The 19,373-nt window shown below is 48.2% G+C and overlaps 1 protein-coding gene across 13 annotated transcripts in view; it reads left to right on the forward strand.

Annotated features, from left to right (window-relative positions):
• BPTF (bromodomain PHD finger transcription factor) overlaps positions 1–19,373 on the forward strand; it is a 278,159-nt gene that overhangs the window by 234,013 nt on the left and 24,773 nt on the right. For all 13 annotated transcript variants that reach the window (XM_029599363.1, XM_029599362.1, XM_029599352.1 and 10 more), the window contains one exon: positions 18,371–18,702. In XM_029599363.1, coding sequence (XP_029455223.1) covers positions 18,371–18,702 — 332 coding nt within the window. The remainder of the gene's footprint in view (positions 1–18,370; positions 18,703–19,373) is intronic.

The following is a 19,373-nucleotide window of genomic DNA, read 5'->3' on the forward strand; positions in this document are numbered from 1 at the left end:
TTCTCCTAAGTCTGGATAAAAAACAACCTTGTCGTCTTGTGCTCCTCGACCTATCAGCCGCATTCGACACGGTGAACCATTCAATTCTAGTGGATCGGCTTGCGGACATCAGCATCAAGGGTACTGCACTCTGTTGGTTCAAATCTTTCCTCAGTAACAGATCCTATAAGGTCAGAATTAACAACAAAGAATCCCACCTGGTCAGCTCAACCGTGGGAGTCCCTCAAGGCTCCTCACTATCCCCTACCCTCTTCAACATTTACCTCCTCCCACTCTGCCAGCTCCTTTCGAATCTAAAGTTAACGCACTACATATATGCCGATGACGTGCAAATACTCATCCCAATTAAGGACTCGCTTTCCAAAACCCTCTGCTTCTGGAACACTTGCTTACATTCTATCAATCTCCTTCTCACAAGCCTCAACTTAATACTTAACACCAACAAGACAGAACAACTCCTCATTTCTCAGGACGACAACTTCACAACAGCCAACAACTACCTCACCACTCAACCAACATTCTCCTCCCAAGTGAGAAACCTTGGAGTTATCGTCGACAATCAACTGAATCTAAAGAAATTCGTCAATAACACTACAAAGGACTGTTTTTTCAAATTGCAAGTCCTAAAACGGCTGAGACCCCTCCTACACTTCCAAGACTTCCGCACAGTTCTTCAATCCATCATCTTTTCTAAAATTGACTACTGCAACTCACTTCTTCTCGGGCTCCCAGCTAACACCATCAAACCTTTGCAGATTTGCAGAATGCTACGGCCAGGATTTTGACCAAAGCCAACAAAAGAGAGCACATAACACCTATCCTGCGGAACCTTCACTGGCTACCTATCAAATTTAGAATTCTGTACAAAGTCATAGAAACATAGAAATGACGGCAGAAGAAGACCAAACGGCCCATCCAGTCTGCCCAGCAAGCTTCACACTTTTTTCTCATACTTATCTGTTTCTCTTGGCTCTTAGTAACCTTTGATTCTATTTCCCTTCCACCTCCACCATTAATGTAGAGAGCAGTGATTGAGCTGCATCCAAGTGAAATATCAAGCTTGATTAGTTAGGGGTAGTAACTGCCGCAATAAGCAAGCTACACCCATGCTTATTTGTTTTACCCAGACTATGTTATTCAGCCCTTATTGGTTGTTTTTCTTCTCACCTGCCGTTGAAGCAGAGAGCTATGCTGGATAAGCGTGAAATATCAGTTTTTCTTCTCCCCTGCCATTGAAGCAGAGAGCTATGCTGGATACGCGTGAAGTATCAGTTTTTCTTCTCCCCTGCCGTTGAAGCAGAGAGCTATGCTGGATACGCGTGAAGTATCAGTTTTTCTTCTCCCCTGCCGTTGAAGCAGAGAGCTATGCTGGATATGCATTGAAAGTGAAGTATCAGGCTTATTTGGTTTGGGGTAGTAACCGCCATAACAAGCCAGCTACTCCCCGCTTTGTGAGTGCAAATCCTTTTTTCCACATTTCTTCTTGCCGTTGAAGCTTAGAGCGATGTTGGGAGTCGCAGTAGCCGTGTGTATGTTTATTGAATAAGGGTATTATCTCCAGGCCACCCACTCTTCATTGACGTCCTCTTGACTTTATGGATCCACAGTATTTATCACGCGCCCCTTTGAAGTCCTTCACAGTTCTGGTCTTCACCACTTCCTCCGGAAGGGCATTCCAGGCATTCACCACCCTCTCCGTGAAGAAATACTTCCTGACATTGGTTCTGGTTATACACAAATCCTTGCACAATCTCACTCCTCTCGATCTTAACATCCCTCTCCGCCCCACAAACCCTCCAGACCGGTCAGATATGCATACAATAACACGCTTTACACCCCTCCTGCCAAATCCTCTCTCAGGAAACGAGCCCTTTCTACAGCTGGTCCTCCGCAATGGAATGCACTCCCACCGGATCTCCGACTAGAACGATGCACGACAACCTTCAAAAAAAGACTCAAAACCTGGCTTTTCGGTCAAGCCTTTCCGTAATCTCACATGACCCCTCCTTCCTTCCTAGACCCACCCTCAAGACCATCCACCAGTTGTTAGTCTCGATCTCCTAAACCAGACATAGCGTCATAGTCAAGTCTAGTTTAATTTATAATTTTTTCTATTAATCTCAATTTATTTTTTAATCTCTAATCTTAATCTCTTTCTTTTAGTTTTACCTCTCCCTTTGATGTTTTGCCCCCCTCCTCTTTCCCCGAACCTCGCGCATGATCCATTACCACCCGTTTCTTTGGGCCTTTGTTTGCGCAGACTTATCTTTCCAGCGAAGTTAGCTTTGGTTTCCACATCTTAGATATCAGAGAAATGTGATCGTTGTTTCGTTATTTGTTGTATTTTTTTTTTATTTTTATTTTCAACAGTTGTTCTGTTTGATGTATTATAACAGTCCTATAACATTTTACTCTGTTTGGTGTATTATAACAGTTTAGAACAGTTATCGCTCTCTGGAGGAGCTCTTTATTTATCTGTACCCATTGGATCCCAGTTACCTGTATCCCTTGTTCGATGTAATGCATTCATTGTGATGCTGTTCCTCGTTTCGATGTAAACCGATCTGATATGTTCTTTTGCACATGAATTTCGGTATAAAAAAGTTCCAAATAAATAAATATGCGTTCTCTTCTGTGCTCCCTGCTGTCTCAGTGGAATCTGCAGTCTCGGGACTATTCAGTTTGGCTTCACCTGCTGATAGAGGTCCCCTCTCAACTGCAGTGGTGGCTGCAGGCAGATCATCTTCGGAAGGGAGTTTCCCTATCCCCACTGGACTGGCTAATTCTGATGGATGCAAGTCTTCTGGGATGGGGAACTCTGTCAAGAACTGACAGTGCAAGGGTGCTGGAGTATGGAAGAGTCTGTCTGGAACATCAATCAGCTGGGATGCCAGGACGCTCTGGCTAGCATGTTCACAGTTCGGTGACAGGCTGCAGGGTCGATTGGTCTGTGTAATGTCAGACAATGCAATGACTGTGGTCTATATCAATCAACAGGGAGGTACCAAGAGCCAACAAATGTTGCAGGAAATAGATCAACTTATGGAATGGGCAGAGGTGCATCTCCAACGTCGCACATTGCAGACAAGGACAAAGTAAAAGCAGACTTTCTCAGCAGGAGAGTCTGGACCCAGGAGAGTGGGCATTGTCAGAAGCGTTTTAGCTGATTCGGGATTGCTGGGGTCTCCCGTTCCTAGACCTGTTAGCGACTTTGCATAATACGAAAGTTCCGTGATTCCTCAGCCACAGAAGTGATCCGATGGGGATTGATGCCCTAGTGCAGGAGTGGCTGGAAGGCAAGTTGCTGTATGCCTTTCCTCTATGGCCCATGTTGGACAGACTGATTTGAAGGATCGAACGCCACAGAAAGGTAGTGCTCTTGGTAGTTGCAGATTGGCCCAGGAGACCGTGGTATGCAGATCTGCGGAGGCTCCTGGTGGATTTCCTTCTTCGATTTCCAGTGCACAGGAACCTGTTACAGCAATGGCCTGTGCTTCACAAAGATAGAACTCAATTTTGTCTTACGGTATGGCCCTTGGGCTCGCTTGCTGAAACGTGGATACTCTGCAGCAGTGATTTCCACCTTGCTAAGGGCTAGAAAGTTCTCCACTTCCTTGGCATGTGTGCGGGTTTGGAGATTGTTTGAGGCCTGGTGTGAGGATCGGGATTCTCTTCCTTCCTTGGTCAAGATTCCGCTTATTTTTGGAATTTTTGCAGGGTGGTTTGAATAAAGGTTTTGCTCTTAATTCCTTAAAGGTGTACAAGTAGCAACTTTCGCCTATTTCAGGGGTGGATCCTTGTCAGCACATTCTGATGTGGGCTGTTTTCTGAAAGGAGTGAAACATCTTTGGCCTCCTTTGCGGTTTCCGGTATCCCTATGGAGTCTTAATTTGGTTTTGGAGTTTTTGGCAGGCCGTACATTTAGTCCACTGCGTGCTCTGTCCTTGCATTTGCTGACCTTGAAAATGGTTTTCTTTGTGGCAATTTGTTCTGCATATAGGGTTTCAGAACTGCTGGCCTTGTCTAGCTGGAGCCATTTCTACATGTGACTTCAGGGGCGGTCCAGCGTGGTATTGTTCCTTCCTTTTTGCCGAAGGTGATCTCTGAGTTATATTTGAATCAGTCTATCTCCCTGCCATCTTTGGACAGGTAAGGAGATGCAGAAGAGTATTGTCTGTTGCACCCCTTGGATGTCAAGAGACATATTGTCCAGTATCTAAAGGTTACTGAGCCTTTGCAGATGTCGGATAGCCTGTTTGTCCTTCACGGCGGTACTAGGCAGGGTGAACCAGCCTCACAAGCTACGATAGCTTGTTGGATTAAGGAGGTAGTCACGACTGCACACGTGGATGCTGGGAAGCCGTTACCTAGACAGATTAAGACTCATTTCACTGGGGCTCAGGCAGTGTCATGAGCAGAAGTTAGGTTCTTGTCTCCTGTCGACATTTGCCGAGCTGCGATGTGGTCCTCATTACACACCTTTTCCAGGTATTATCGTCTGGATGTGCAGGCCCAAGAGGATGCAGCCTTTGCACATGCGGTTTTGGCAGGACCGCGGGCAGCCTCCTGCCCTCTCCAGGAGTAGCTTGTGTACTTCCCACTTGTTCTGGATTCATCTGACTAGACGCTAAGAAATGAGAAATTACTACTTACCCGATAATTTCCTTTTCTTTAGGACAGTCAGACAAATCCAGCTTCCCTCCCTTGACTGCCGATGGTCGCGTATTGATCCTCCTGGGTGTTTTCCGGGGCTTACTGGTAAGTGTTCCACCAGTCCCTAGCCTAGTGTTATTACTTTCTTATCTGAGCTCAGCGTTGGCTGAGTATTCACAAGGCTATATATGTTTAATTGTTTCTTGCTAGTCTGTCCACAGTTATTTTTGAAGAGAATACTGGAGGTCTGAGGTCACTGCAGGGGTATGTGTACTGTGATGTCAGCTTGCTCAGTCTCCATCTGCTGGTGGAGGTGCATAACCCACTTGTTCTGGATTCATGTGACTGTCCTAAAGAAAAGGAAATTATCAGGTAAATAGTAATTTCTCATTTTAATTGCTCTTGTCAAAGATGTATTTTTAATGCTTTTTTCTTTTTATGTATTTGCTTTGTGTGTACATTCCCTTGAACCATTTAACCTACAGCAACCAAATTTCAGGATAGGTGCATCTGTATAAAATCTATAAACCGAAATAGTTTTCCCAGAAAACCGATGGATGTAGCACAAAAAATGAAGAGAAAATGTTTCCATTAAATTGAGCAAAATCTAATAAGAATTGTTCCTACAGTTTTGTCTTGTTTCAGTGAAAGTAAGCTACTTCTGAAGAACAAATACAAGAGGTTTAAAATGGTTTTCTCTGTCAACTAGCAGAGCTGAGCCATGATGTCATCTGATGGTCTTGAACGGATCCATCTCTCTAGCTCAAAAGTTTTACTACTGAGCATGTGTGGAAGTTCCTGCACACATGCTGCCTTGGCAGCCCCTCAACAAAGTATATATTAAAAAATATATATATATATGTCACCTGACTCCAAGAAAGTCACCTCTAGTAGTTTTAAGGACTATGTGCAGCTGCAAGATGTCCATCACAGACTGCCATATTATCTGTTACAGATGCCCGGGACCAGATCACAACTCAGTCAGTTGCTGACTGTGGCTGGATATTGCTGAGGTCCCAGAAGAATAAGAAGATGGAAGACATTTGCAGATTGATGAAAAGTCAGAATTATTCCTCTTTTTGGAGCAGGGCCTCTTTGTGCTCCCTCTGTCAAGTCGACCAGGAGCTTCTCAAGCAAAGCACCCACAACTCTCTGGGTTCCAGATCTGATTTAGTTTAGAAATCAAGCAAGACAAGAAAAGAAAGCATCGCGCAGGAGAGTCTGCAAGCTCCTCGACACATTCACAAACCACTTCCCCCTCCTTGCTGGGCTCATCAGTGCAGAAAAAGAAGCAGCTCCATGCATCTGAGCAGGAGGTACAGTTGGCGCCAATGAAACATGCATCGCCGATGTATTCAGTCCTCTGCCTCATTGATGCTTCAACCTTCAGAGTAGTCTGCAAACCTGTTCCTGATGCGCTGAAGGCAGGAATAGGCCTTAGTGGATCCTGGAAGAGACTCCTTACACTTATCTCCCTCCATGTTGACATCCTTATTTTTGTCTCACCTCCTCAATTGTAGACTTCATTTGGAGATTCCGGATCTCTTATACGCCATTGTGTCTCTGGTCTCTATGCATCCACCAGTGCAGTTAACCCAGGAGGAGGCTCCCTCTGGAAGTTCAGTAGGGGTTTTGCAGGAGGATGTCTTGTCTCTTCAACTTGAGGTCAAAGAACACAACAGTCCATAGACAGGTAGCTGAAATGATGAAGACTTGCTTTACCTCGTTAGCAGCCAGTGACAAGGAGAGTGCCCTTCAGCCTCTCCTGTCCAGATTGGTTCCCCAAAGGAGAGTCCCTCTTGCCCTCCACACCTCAGGAGGTCCCATCAGAGGTCCCAGTTGTGAGATCTAACCCTCATCAGTCAGGTGTACCATCCTTATCTGTGCAGGGTTCTACCCAGACAAAAGAAGGAGCATGAGACACCCCCATCTGGAGCATGCCCTGGGAGCATTCCACTCTAAGACGGAGGACCTGCACCAGTCACCTTCATCTTCATTAGGGTTGTGCATTATTGTCCCTCCACCTCTTGGTCCTGAGGGAAGGGTCTGTGGGGATGCCCTCAGGACCCCCTTATCTGACCTGCCAGAACATTCATCTGCACCAGAAGACCTCTTATGCTCTAAATTCCTGGACAAGTTGGGCAAGGCGATTGGAATCCATGTCTGCAGGGACAAACATCCCCTCGCTGATGACTTCAGGCTACTTCTGAAAGTGCAGTGAAACTGATTCAGTCAATCCTGTGAATTTGTATATGAGAATGTAGAAGAATCCGGCCTCCTACACCCCTGCCAGTAGCCAGGAAGGAGTAGTTCAGCTACCACACCAGTCAGTGGTAGTGGAGTTGGTGCTAAAACAAGAGAGACTAGAATTTTTTCCTGTACCCCTCTGGGTAAGGACCCTAGATTCCCTAATTGTTGGCAATTTTGGGATGGTGGTCTTCCAGAGCTTGATACTCAGTGCCTGCATTGCAACCCACCAACTGTGCACTGCACAACTGCATCAACAAGCTGAAGCCTCTAGTACAAGCTCTCGACAGGAAGCAAGAAGGCTATCTGCAGGCTTTCTGGATGCAGAAGAGTGCAAACGCCATCTTCTCTAGTCAGTATATGAATCATTCAATACCATGGCAAGGTTTTCTGTGGCAGCCATTGGAGCACACTGAATGACTTGGTTGAGAGCCAGCAGCTTAAATGAGGATGTTCATGACGGGTTGGCCAATATCCCATATTTGGAGGACAATCTCTTTGGTAACAAGGTCAGGGAAACAGTCACTTAGGTTAAGGAGCAGCATGCATTTAGTCCTTATTGAGAGGAGCCAAACAGCTGTCATCTTACTTCATTTTTAAGCCCTGCTGCTTCCAGAGATGCCAAATTCAGAGATTATTGTGCATCACCCGCGTTACCACAAGAGCAGCTTCTGAAACACAAATGTCCATGTCAGTCAAAGATGCTGCAACAGGCCTAATCTAAACTGGTCCTAGTTTTTTATGAGACTCAACCGTCAGGCCACAACCTCTCAAGTAGGGGGAGGATTCACCTGTTCCTCAAAGAGTGGCATGAGATTGCCTTGGACAGTTGGGTCCTCAAAATCTGTTTAAAATTTGCGCTTTGTTTAGCCTTCAATTTGGATTCATCTCATTCATGGAGTCGCCTCTTAGCTAACAGGCACTAGAACCTGTCCTTCCTAAAGGCCCATGGCAAGGGGTTCTCCTCCCACTTTTCTTGATTTCCAAGAAGTCAGAGAATTGGAGACTCATTCTGGATTTACAAAGACTGAAAAAGAGGGTGTTATGGGAGAAATTCAAAATTAATTCCCTTCACATCATCCTGCCCTTCATTCAGTCAGTAGACTGATAGGCACCCTGGATCTGAAAGATGCATATGCTCACATACCCACCTGCCTCATTGGAAATGCCTCATATTCATAGTACATTCCTCTTACTATCATTACAAGGTTCTTCCCTTCAGGCTGTTGGCGACCTCAAGGATGGTCATGAAATGCCTAGCAGTAGCCGCAGCTCACCTTTATCGCATGGGAATTTGTGTATTTCCTTATTCAGATGACTGGTTTGTTACAGGTTCTTCCCAAGCAGGGGTGAGTCCAGAAGTCAATCCAGCTATTCAGTCACTAAGATGAATTATCAACTTTGCCAAATTGAATTTTGCTCCCACCCAGAGAATCAAGTTCAACGGGCAATGGATAGATTCATTGGAGGAGAAGGCTTTCCTGCCATCATCATAGCGATGTCCTTTCATGAATTACAAACTGGCTAAAAGACAGGAAACAGAGAGTAGGATTAAATGGACAATTTTCTCAGTGGAAGGGAGTGGGCAGTGGAGTGCCTCAGGGATCTGTATTGGGACCCTTACTTTTCAATATATTTATAAATGATCTGGAAAGAAATACTACGAGTGAGGTAATCAAATTTGCAGATGATACAAAATTGTTCAGAGTAGTTAAATCACAAGCAGATTGTGATAAATTGCAGGAAGACCTTGTGAGACTGGAAAATTGGGCATCCAAATGGCAGATGAAATTTAATGTGGATAAGTGCAAGGTGATGCATATAGGGAAAAATAACCCATGCTATAATTACACAATGTTAGGTTCCATATTAGGTGCTACCACCCAAGAAAGAGATCTAGGTGTCATAGTGGATAACACATTGAAATCGTCGGTTCAGTGTGCTGCAGCAGTCAAAAAAGCAAACAGAATGTTGGGAATTACTAGAAAGGGAATGGTGAATAAAACGGAAAATGTCATAATGCCTCTGTCGCTCCATGGTGAAGACCGCACCTTGAATACTGTGTACAATTCTGGTCGCCGCATCTCAAAAAAGATATAATTGCGATGGAGAAGGTACAGAGAAGGGCGACTAAAATGATAAAGGGAATGGAACAGCTCCCCTATGAGGAAAGACTAAAGAGGTTAGGAATTTTCAGCTTGGAGAAGAGACGGCTGAGGGGGGGATATGATAGAGGTCTTTAAAATCATGAGAGGTCTAGAATGGGTAGATGTGAATCGGTTATTTACACTTTCAGATAATAGAAAGACTAGGGGACACTCCATGAAGTTAGCATGTGGCACATTTAAAACTAATCGGAGAAAGTTCTTTTTCACTCAACGCACAATTAAATTCTGGAATTTGTTGCCAGAGGATTTGGTTAGTGCAGTTAGTATAGCTGTGTTTAAAAAAGGATTGGATAAGTTCTTGGAGGAGAAGTCCATTACCTGCTATTAATTAAGTTGACTTAGAAAATAGCCACTGCTAATACTAGCAACAGTAACATGGAATAGACTTAGCTTTTGGGTACTTGCCAGGTTCTTATGGCCTGGATTGGCCACTGTTGGAAACAGGATGCTGGGCTTGATAGACCCTTGGTCTGACCCAGTATGGCACGTTCTTATGTTCTTAAATCGGGCATTTTGTCTTCAAATATGAATCCAGAGCTTACTACAACAGGATCAAATCCCAGTCCAAGAAGACCTAGTTCCCTGTACGTACCAGGATCAGTCCAGACACCTGGGTTGTGACTCCGCACCAGCAGATGGAGACAGAGCAAAACTTGTCGGGCATCCCTACATATAGTAAGGCGCCACCCACAGCTCGTCAGTCTTACTCTGTCTCCAGCAGATGGGGCAGGTCCACCCACAGTCTCTAGTGATCCTGGTTAGTTAGTCAGGAGAGTTTGGTTTTGAAAAAAAAAAAAAAAAAAAAAAAAAGAGGGAAATTTATTTCTAAGGCAATTCAGGGGTTTTTCAAGAAGAGGATCCCGTCCAGGTCCTGGAAGCCTCCCAGGGGGGTTGGAAGGTTCTGAGGGGACCATCCCTCCCTGGTTGAGGCCGCTGTTGAGGGCTGAGAGCCCGGCCCTTTCTGGCAGCAGCGTCGGGGGTTGACACCGGGGAGCCCGGTTCACTCACCCCCGTCGGAGAGGAAGAATCAGGACCGGGGCCAGCAGCAAGTAAAAAAAAAAAAAAATAAATAAATTTGGTTTTGGTAATTTTATTCACTGTGCCGGCCGGTCGCTCTCTCTCTCTCTCGCTCCTTGTTCGCGGGTAGAAGGGGGGGGACCGCCGGATCGCCGTAGTTTTTGATTTTCAGGTTTTTTTCCTTTGCCTCGCTGCCCGGCCGCGCGCCGCTGAGCAGGGCGCGAATGCCGCGTGGTTCCTCCTGCCGCTCGTGCGGCTCGGCGCGATCGCGAGTGTCGAGGGAGGGGCTCTGTACGACTTGCGTCTCGGGGGGTGAAGGGCCGTCCGAGAGCGGTCAGGGAGTCCGGACTCGGCCGCTGTGTTCGCCGCCGCGAGAGGGACCCGATGCAGGAGGCAGCTCAGAGCCGTTCCCGCTTAGCGCGGGAACGGCGGCCATCTTGGACACGGTTCGTGAGGCGACGAGGAAGGCCGTGGAGCAGGCCGCGTTGCCGCCAGCACTTTCCCCGCAGCAGCGGGCCCCCGGGGGGGCTCCCCTGGGGGGGGACAGATCGCCTGCGAGTTGCCCTTCTGAGGAGGCCTCCTCAGATTCGGAGGCCTCCTTATCTTCCGGTTTCGCGGGACTGCTGCAGCAATTGTTGAAATACAAACGCTCAAAACGGAAGAGGAAGCCCGGGAAAGCCGGTCATCGCAAAAAACGGGCGGGGGAGGCCATCAGGAGGCCCGCGGACCCGCCCAGGGAGCGTCGGTCCTTGAGGGGGATTCCCCAGGACACCGAATCGGATTCGGTCTCGTCGGCAGTGGAAGAGCCGGACGAGGATCCGGGGGGACCGGACGCGCCCACCGTCCCGGGGGCGGGAGGCCCAGGGACGGCCAAAGGAACGCCAGCCGTGGAAGGAGACGACCCCAAGGTCGTCAGGTTGTTTAGGAAGGAGGAGCTGGCTCCGTTGATCCCGGCCATTCTGCGAGAAGTGGGAGTAGATACCTCCCCGGTGGGGTCTCGGTCGGACGCCTCTCGGTCAGACGCCAAGATGGATCCTGTGCTGTTAGGCCTCACGGGACCGGCGGTGGCTTTTCCTTTTCACTTCTCGGCGACAGATATCCTGTTCCGGGAATGGGATACTCCGGAATTGGGCCTGAAGGTCAGTAAAGCGATGGATAAGTTGTATCCCTTACCGGAGGATGCTCTGGAGATGTTACGTTTTCCCAGGGTGGATGCGGCGGTCTCGGCAGTGACGAAGCGATCCACGATTCCCGTTACTGGGGCTACGGCTCTTAAGGATATCCAGGATCGGAAACTCGAAGCGCAGCTCAAGAAGGTTTTCGAAGCGTCAGCCTTGGGAGTCCGCGCGGCTATTTGCAGTAATTTTGCGTTATGAGCCGGTTTGCGCTGGGCTCAGGTGCTCCAGGCCAACGCAGGGCTTTCGGGAGAGGAAGCAACACAAGCAGATCACCTGGAGGCGGTGATCGCTTATCGTGCGGACGCGATGCATGACCTTCTGCGGACGTCGGCCAGGGCCTCGGCGGTTTCGGCTCGCCGGTTACTGTGGCTCCAAAATTGGGCAGCGAATGGGTCCTCGAAAGCTCATCTGGGAGCCCTTCCGTTCAAAGGGAAGCTGCTGTTCGGTAAGGAGCTGGACGACCTGATGCGGTCTCTGGGAGAAAACAGGGCGTTCAAGTTGCCTGAGGATAGGCACCGAAGCAGGACATCCTTCTCTGGTAGGGCCCGTTTTCGGGGACCACGGAAGTCGCAGCAGCAGAGGTCGTCTGGGCCCTCCTATCGGGCTGGCTCTGGTTCTTCGAGAACATCGTCGTGGTCTCAGTCCTTTCGTGGCAGAAAATTTGGGAGGCGAGACGGTCCCGGGTCAGGCTCGGGGCCGAAAGCCTCACAATGAAGTACGGCTGGTCCGTTCCCTGCCGCCGGCTCCTCCGGCTGTGCCGAAAGTAGGAGCCAGGTTGGAGCACTTCTACGGGGAATGGACCAGTATAACGACGGATCAGTGGGTCCTGACCGTGATAAGACAAGGCTACGCGTTAGATTTTGCACGGATTCCAGCGGACAAGTTTTTGGTCTCCCCTTGCAAGGGTCGCGGCAAGCAAGCGGCCGTCCGGGATACGCTGGAGCGGCTACAAGACCTGGGTGCAGTAAGACCCATTCCCCCGGGACAACTCCGTCGGGGAAGGTACTCCATCTACTTCATTGTGCCAAAGAAGGAAGGTACCTTCAGACCTATCTTAGACCTGAAAAGGGTCAACAGGTGTCTTAGCGTTCCACGCTTCAAGATGGAAACGATTCGGTCGGTGATCGCCGCCGTGCGGCCAGGAGAGTTTCTGGCGTCCTTGGACCTCACGGAGGCTTACCTGCATATCGGCATTCTGCCAGACCATCAGCGGTTTCTACGCTTCTGTATCCTGGGCCGGCATTATCAGTTCAAGGCTCTTCCCTTCGGCCTCGCCACCGCTCCACGGACGTTTACAAAGGTAATGGTGGTGGTGGCAGCCGAGCTTCGCAAGGAGGGGTTCCTGGTACATCCCTACTTGGACGACTGGCTCATCCGGGCCAAATCGGAGAGTCAATGCCGGCAGGCGGTCGAAAGAGTCCTGCAACTCTTGCGTTCCCTCGGCTGGGTGGTCAATCTCGTCAAGAGTCGCCTCGTCCCCACCCAGACGCTGCATTACCTGGGAGCGCTATTCGACACGAAGCAGGGCAGAGTGTTTCTGTCCCAGGAGCGGGTTTGCAAGCTTTAGAGCCAGGTGCGCAGGTTGTTGTCCCTGCGGTGCCCATTGGTCCGCGATCATCTCATGGTGTTGGGATCGATGGCGTCAACGCTGTCCTTGGTTCCCTGGGCGTTTGCTCATCTACGGCCATTGCAATCCGCATTGCTCTCCCGCTGGCGACCAGTGTCGGAGGATTTTCACATGCCACTTCCGCTCACGGATCAAGCGAGATCCAGTCTACAGTGGTGGCTCAGCTCAAACAATCTGACCCGCGGAGTGTCCCTGCTCATGCCCGTTTGGACAGTAGTCACTACGGATGCCAGCTTGTCCGGATGGGGGGCGGTGTGCATGGGCCGCTCGGTGCAGGGACAGTGGTCCAAAGCTCAGTCACAGTGGTCCATCAATTGCTTGGAGACCAGAGCGGTCTTGTTGGCGCTGCAGTCCTTTCTCCCATTGGTTCGGGGAAAGCGGTCAGAGTGTTGTCGGACAACGCGACCACAGTGGCGTACATCAATCGTCAGGGAGGAACGAAGAGCCGGGCTGTCGCGGAGCAGACGCGACAACTAATGCACTGGGCGGAAAGACATCTGAGCAACATCGCAGCGTCCCATATCGCCGGAGTAGACAATGTCCAAGCGGATTTTCTCAGTCGACATTGCTTGGATCCCGGGGAATGGGAGCTGTCTGAGGGAGCTTACCACCTCCTCTGCGAGCGGTGAGGAACGCCACACATGGATCTGATGGCCACCGCTCAGAACGCCAAAACCCCGCAGTTCTTCAGTCGAAGAAGAGAATGGGGGGCCGAAGGGGTGGATGCTTTGGTCCTCCCCTGGCCCACAAACGTTCTGCTGTATGTGTTTCCTCCTTGGCCTCTGATAGGCAAGGTTCTTCGGCGCATAGAGATGCATCCCGCAGAGGTGGTCTTGGTAGCGCCCGAGTGGCCACGGCGGCCTTGGTTCGCGGACCTCCTCCAGTTGACACGGGAGCCCTCTCTCCGATTCCGCGGGGAAACGGCACTTCTACGGCAAGGGCCTGTCTGTTTGGAGGACGCGGATCACTTCTGTCTCGCGGCCTGGCTTTTGAGAGGAAACGCTTGAAGGATAAAGGATATTCGGATGCGGTGGTAGCCACATTGCTGAGTTCTAGAAAGCGGTCCACGTCCTTCGCCTATGTTCGGGTGTGGACAGTGTTTGAGGACTGGTGTAGAGCTCGGGAGCTGAATCCTGTGCGGCCCTCCGTACCGGATGTTCTTGCGTTTCTTCAGGCTGGCCTTGCGAAGGGGCTGTCTTGCAGTACTCTTAAAGTTCAGGTGGCGGCGATTGGTTGCCTCAGAGGTAAGGTGCGCGGTAGGTCCTTGGGGCAGCACCCAGATGTGGCGCGTTTTCTTCGGGGAGCCAAACATTTGCGGCCGCCTGTACGTCAGCCATGTCCTTCTTGGAATCTAAATTGTGTTCTTTCCGCGCTGTGTTCGTCCCCTTTTGAGCCTCTGAGACGGGCGACACTTAAGGATCTTACTCTCAAGACGGTATTTCTTGTGGCAATTGCGTCGGCAAGACGTGTTTCCGAACTACAGGTGTTGTCTTGCAGGGAGCCATTCTTGCGCTTTTCGGCGGCGGGCGTCTCGTTGAGGACGGTTCCCTCCTTCCTTCCTAAGGTGGTGTCAGCTTTTCATTTGAACCAGACGGTTGAGCTGCCCGCTTTTCCGGAGGGAGAGCGTTCTGATCCTGATGCTAGACTATTGAAGAAACTTGATGTCCGCAGAGTTCTGCTCCGTTATCTGGAAGTTACAAATTCCTTTCGGGTTTCGGACCATCTATTTGTTTTGTGCTCGGGGCCAAAACGTGGTGGGGCAGCCTCCCGTACCACGATTGCGCGCTGGCTCAAGGATGCCATTGCTTCAGCGTACATACTGAAAGGGAAGGCTGTTCCCGTGGGTCTTCGGGCTCACTCGACGCGAGCACAAGCCGCATCGTGGGCGGAGTCTTCCCACGTGTCACCACAAGAGATTTGCAGAGCAGCGACTTGGAAGTCACTGCATACGTTTGCTAGACACTACCGTGTGGATGTTCAGGGCCTGGATTCAGGGGGTTTTGGAGAGAGAGTTCTGCGAGCGGGACTCTCTAGAGCCCACCCTCGGTAATTCAGCTCTGGTACATCCCAGGTGTCTGGACTGATCCTGGTACGTACAGGGAAAGGAAAATTAGTTTCTTACCTGATAATTTTCGTTCCTGTAGTACCAAGGATCAGTCCAGGATCCCGCCCGTATAGTCTGTTTGGTTGGGAGTTCTGCAGAGGAGAGTCCGCTCGGTTGGCACTCTATGTTGGTTTCTTGTGTGTTGTTGAGGCCTCTGGTTCTGGTAGTTCTGATCCAGCCGGGGGTTTGTTGAATTGGCCCGGGTTTGGGCCGTCTAGTTAGTTAGTCGGAGTTCAATTTTGTGCTTTGACATTACGTAAGACTGACGAGCTGTGGGTGGCGCCTTACTATATGTAGGGATGCCCGACAAGTTTTGCTCTGTCTCCATCTGCTGGTGCGGAGTCACAACCCAGGTGTCTGGACTGATCCTTGGTACTACAGGAACGAAAATTATCAGGTAAGAAACTAATTTTCCTTTATCTTTGGTCATTTAGCAGCAGCAGTGAGTGTGGTCCCCATGACCAACCTCAGCATGAGATTTCAAAAATGAGGCCTCTGCTCCCAGTGAGATCCACTTCTTCAGCCCTTGTTTTACCCTTTGAAAGGTAAGATGGAAATGAAAACACCTTTCCTTTGGTGGCTAGAACCAAAGGTCCTGGAGATAGGTACTCCTCTTTGAATTCTGCCACATCAGGTAACACTAGCAACAGATGTGGGTGCACACATGGGCTCCTTCTGAACTCGGATTTGGTAGGCACTGGAATATCTGTTTCAGATCATTCTCTTGATGCTGTGAGCCATCTGACATGCATTGAGTGTTCTAGTATCTCCTTCAGGGAAAGAGAATTCTGATCCAAACCAAAAACCAAGTAGCAATGTTCTACGTGAACAAATAAGGGGGGTACAGGGTCTTGGACCCTCTGCCTTGAATCTCTGATAATTTGGAAGTGTGCTGACAGTCACAGAGCTTTCCCCCAAGAAACTTACCTTTCTAGGTTCTTCAACACGCTACCAGATCTCCTCAGCAGGGCTTTTTGTTCTCATGAGTGGTCTGTAGACCTAAGTGTGGGAGGTAGGCTATTCAATCTCTGGGGTCACCCGTCAGTCGGCTTGTTCATGGCAGAGGACAACAGGAAAGCCCAAAAATATTTTATTTCATTCTTCAAAGTTCAGATCCGCTTTGAATGCAAATCTGCTTGTATGGCTTTCCTCCATTTTTGTTGGCAGCAAGAATGGTGCAGAAGGTACTCAAAGATCAGGTGCATCTTATCCTCATTGCTCCAGCTTGGCCCAAGCAAGTATGGTTCTCTTACCTCATCGGATTGTCAGTCTGCCCAGCTATTTCCCTGGGATCCAATCCGGCTTTACTATATCAAGAGGTGGGTAGTCTGCCATCAGAACCTTCCCTCCCTCAATTTGATGGCTAAGATGTTGAACACTTAATAGTGTCATCATTGTCACTATCTAATGAGATACTGCAGTACTCTTTGGGCTTCAATACATTGTGGTCAAAATGCATCTCTGATATTGCTGCTTAATACCCTCAAGTGGATGGAAAATTTATCTCCATCTACTTCTGGTTTCGAAGCTTGTTAAAGACTTGTGTCATATGAGACCTTTGATTGCCAAGCCACCAGTGGCATGGGATCTGAATACTGCTTTGGTGCAACTGCCCTACGAATCATAGGAATCAGCTTCCTTAAAATTTATTACCTAGAAAATTGTTTCTAGTCACCTTCACTTTGGCTAAGAGAGTCAGTGAGCTACATGCATTAGTTCATTACTCTCCATACCTGCAGTTTGTCCACAACAGAGTGATGTTCCACACTTAATCGAATTTTCTGCCAAAGATGGCTTGGTCTATTCATTTGAATCAAGCCATTGTTTTGCCCACATTCTTTCCAAGACCTTCTACAGATAAAGGGGAGAAGGCCCTCCATTCACTGGATTATAAAAGGGCCTTGGCATATTATCTTGTAGCAGTAATGAAGACACACATCAGACAGCTTTCATGGCAGGCAGGAAAAGGGACTTGAGCACACCTCAGCGCCCTCTTTTATTGTACATTCATACAAAGGCAGATGATGTGTCATTACATGATTGGCTACTTTCCCCATAGCAACAGACGAGTCTCTACACTATTGGCTTGGCTCAGGGGGTGTGCACGGATCATTTCATTGGCTGCTGAATTCTATACCTCCTGACTTTGTCCTGCCTCTGACTAGGGAACACCCAGCCCCTCCCCCAGGAATTCAGGGCCAAGCACAAGCCAGAGAAATACATGAATAGTCAGGTATCCTTTCCCAGGCAGAGACTTAAGCACAAGTGATGCTTTTATTCAGGCAAATGTCAGGGAGAAGGGAAGATAGTGTTTAAACCCTGATGAAATGGCTTGCTGGCAAGCGCATATTTCCCACATATCTAAACTCAACCACATCATCAGGCTTCTCAAATATGTCCCTTCTGATCCTAAAAGATTGGGAATTGCTGTTGCCAAGTACACATTGTCCAACTGGCTAGCAGAATGTATTTCTCATAGCTATGCTCTGGCTGGCGTCCAGATCCCAGACTCTTGTCAAGTAACAGCCATGGCTAACTGACTGGCTCACCTAAGAGCCATGTCCATTGAAGACCTCTTAAAAGCTGCAACTTGGTAGTCCATTAACACCTTCACGTTCCATTACTGTCTGACAGTCTCTCCAGAAGGGACAGTAGCTTCGGGTAAGCAGTTTTGCACAGCCTGATCACCCAGTAGACCGCTCTCTGAGGGGTGGGGGGATTCTGGGTAGCTTTTTCAGTAATAGGTCCACTGCAACGCTCGGCTTGGAACTCCCCTTGTGCCATGACTAATTCAGCCCTGCTTGTCAACTGAGAAAGTAAGTTTGCTTACTGCAAATGGGTTCTTCATAGACAGCAGGATGAATAAGCCATGTTTAATACAAGCCTGCCTCCCTGGAGAGACAACTATCTAACTAAAGCTAGGTTCTACGTCAACTGAAGGGCTCATGAAACAGCATATGTGGAAACCTCCCGTGCTTGCTCGGTAGTAAAACTTTACTGAGCTAGAGAGATGGGTCTGTTCAGCACTGTTGAGAATAATATAGGGAAAGAAAGCAGATAAAGACCAAAATGGTCCATCTAGTCTGCCCAGCAAAGTGTGTTTTGGTTTTTTTTTTTTAGTAGTAGCAACTGCTGAATGTCACCCACGTGTCATCCCTAATTCATCCTGTTGTCTATGGAAACTCAGTTTACAGTAAGCAAACTTGCTTTATTGATATATTGATGGAAGTATGCATCTGTTCTTGTTTTGTTTTTGTTTTTTTAATAAATATATATATGCATATAAATTCCTAATCAAAATGCTTTGAGTTCATCTTCCTCTCTCTTGGCATCACCATTTTAATCATTTATCAAAATGTTTTCCTTACTGCTTTAGGAAGAACTGAAGAGAGATCTAAGTAGAATCAAAAAAGAGAAGGAACGTGCTCAGGCGGCTGCTGCAGCTGCTGCTGCCGCCGCCGCCGCTGCTGCCGCAACAGCAGCTACGTCACCAGTGCCAGCTGTACCACCTCCGCAGCATGCAGCAAGGATCACCTTTGCTACCCCTGCACTGCCGCCTCCATCTTCTCACAAGAGGAAGCGAGAGGAGGAGAGAGATCCAGCCACTTCCAAATCCAAGAAAAAGAAAATGATTTCTACTACCTCAAAGGAAAGCAAGAAAGATACAAAGATTTACTGCATCTGCAAAACACCGTATGATGAGTCTAAGTGAGTCCAGAGCATCACATTCTTTTCATTTCTAAATTGCTTTTCTGAAGCTTAAGTGCTTGGTATCGATTAGCTGTAAGGCTAAGAGTTAGCACCGTACAATCAAGTTAAGTTGCAATGTCCGCAGGAGAGTTCCATGAGTTTAAATCCCATGATTTTTTTTCTAAAAATCCCTATGTCTTAGTAACTTTGTTTCATCTCATCATCAATTTTTGTATTTTATTTCTGTGAGTGTTTTGTCCGCCTTTGTATTAGGAAGTTAGTGGCAGCCTTAGCCACAGAGTTTGACTGCAAACCAAAGGATTTCTGCCTTTTACCTTAGAAAATCTAACCCACCACTCACTGCATAAGGTTTTAGTAGTCAGTTTGGCAAATAGTACTCGGAATATACAAACACAGTGGCTATAGTTAGATTTCTTTTAATTGAACTTTTGGGAGCATCTATGGCTAATTGGGATACCATAAAATATCAAATAATCGGGTCATGTGGTGTGATATCCTTCATGACATTCTTGTCAGCATGTAAAAGTAGTTTTTGGTGTTATGAACACAAGCTGCGTCCAGTACTTGTAGGAAGTGCAGAGGAACAGTTTAAAGTATTTAATACGAACTTAAAAGATATTATTTTTTAGTCCATAGAGACATACATTGTACTATTTGCCAGTTTTTCT

Source organism: Rhinatrema bivittatum, chromosome 4, assembly GCF_901001135.1.
Source record: "Rhinatrema bivittatum chromosome 4, aRhiBiv1.1, whole genome shotgun sequence".
NCBI lineage: Eukaryota > Metazoa > Chordata > Amphibia > Gymnophiona > Rhinatrematidae > Rhinatrema > Rhinatrema bivittatum.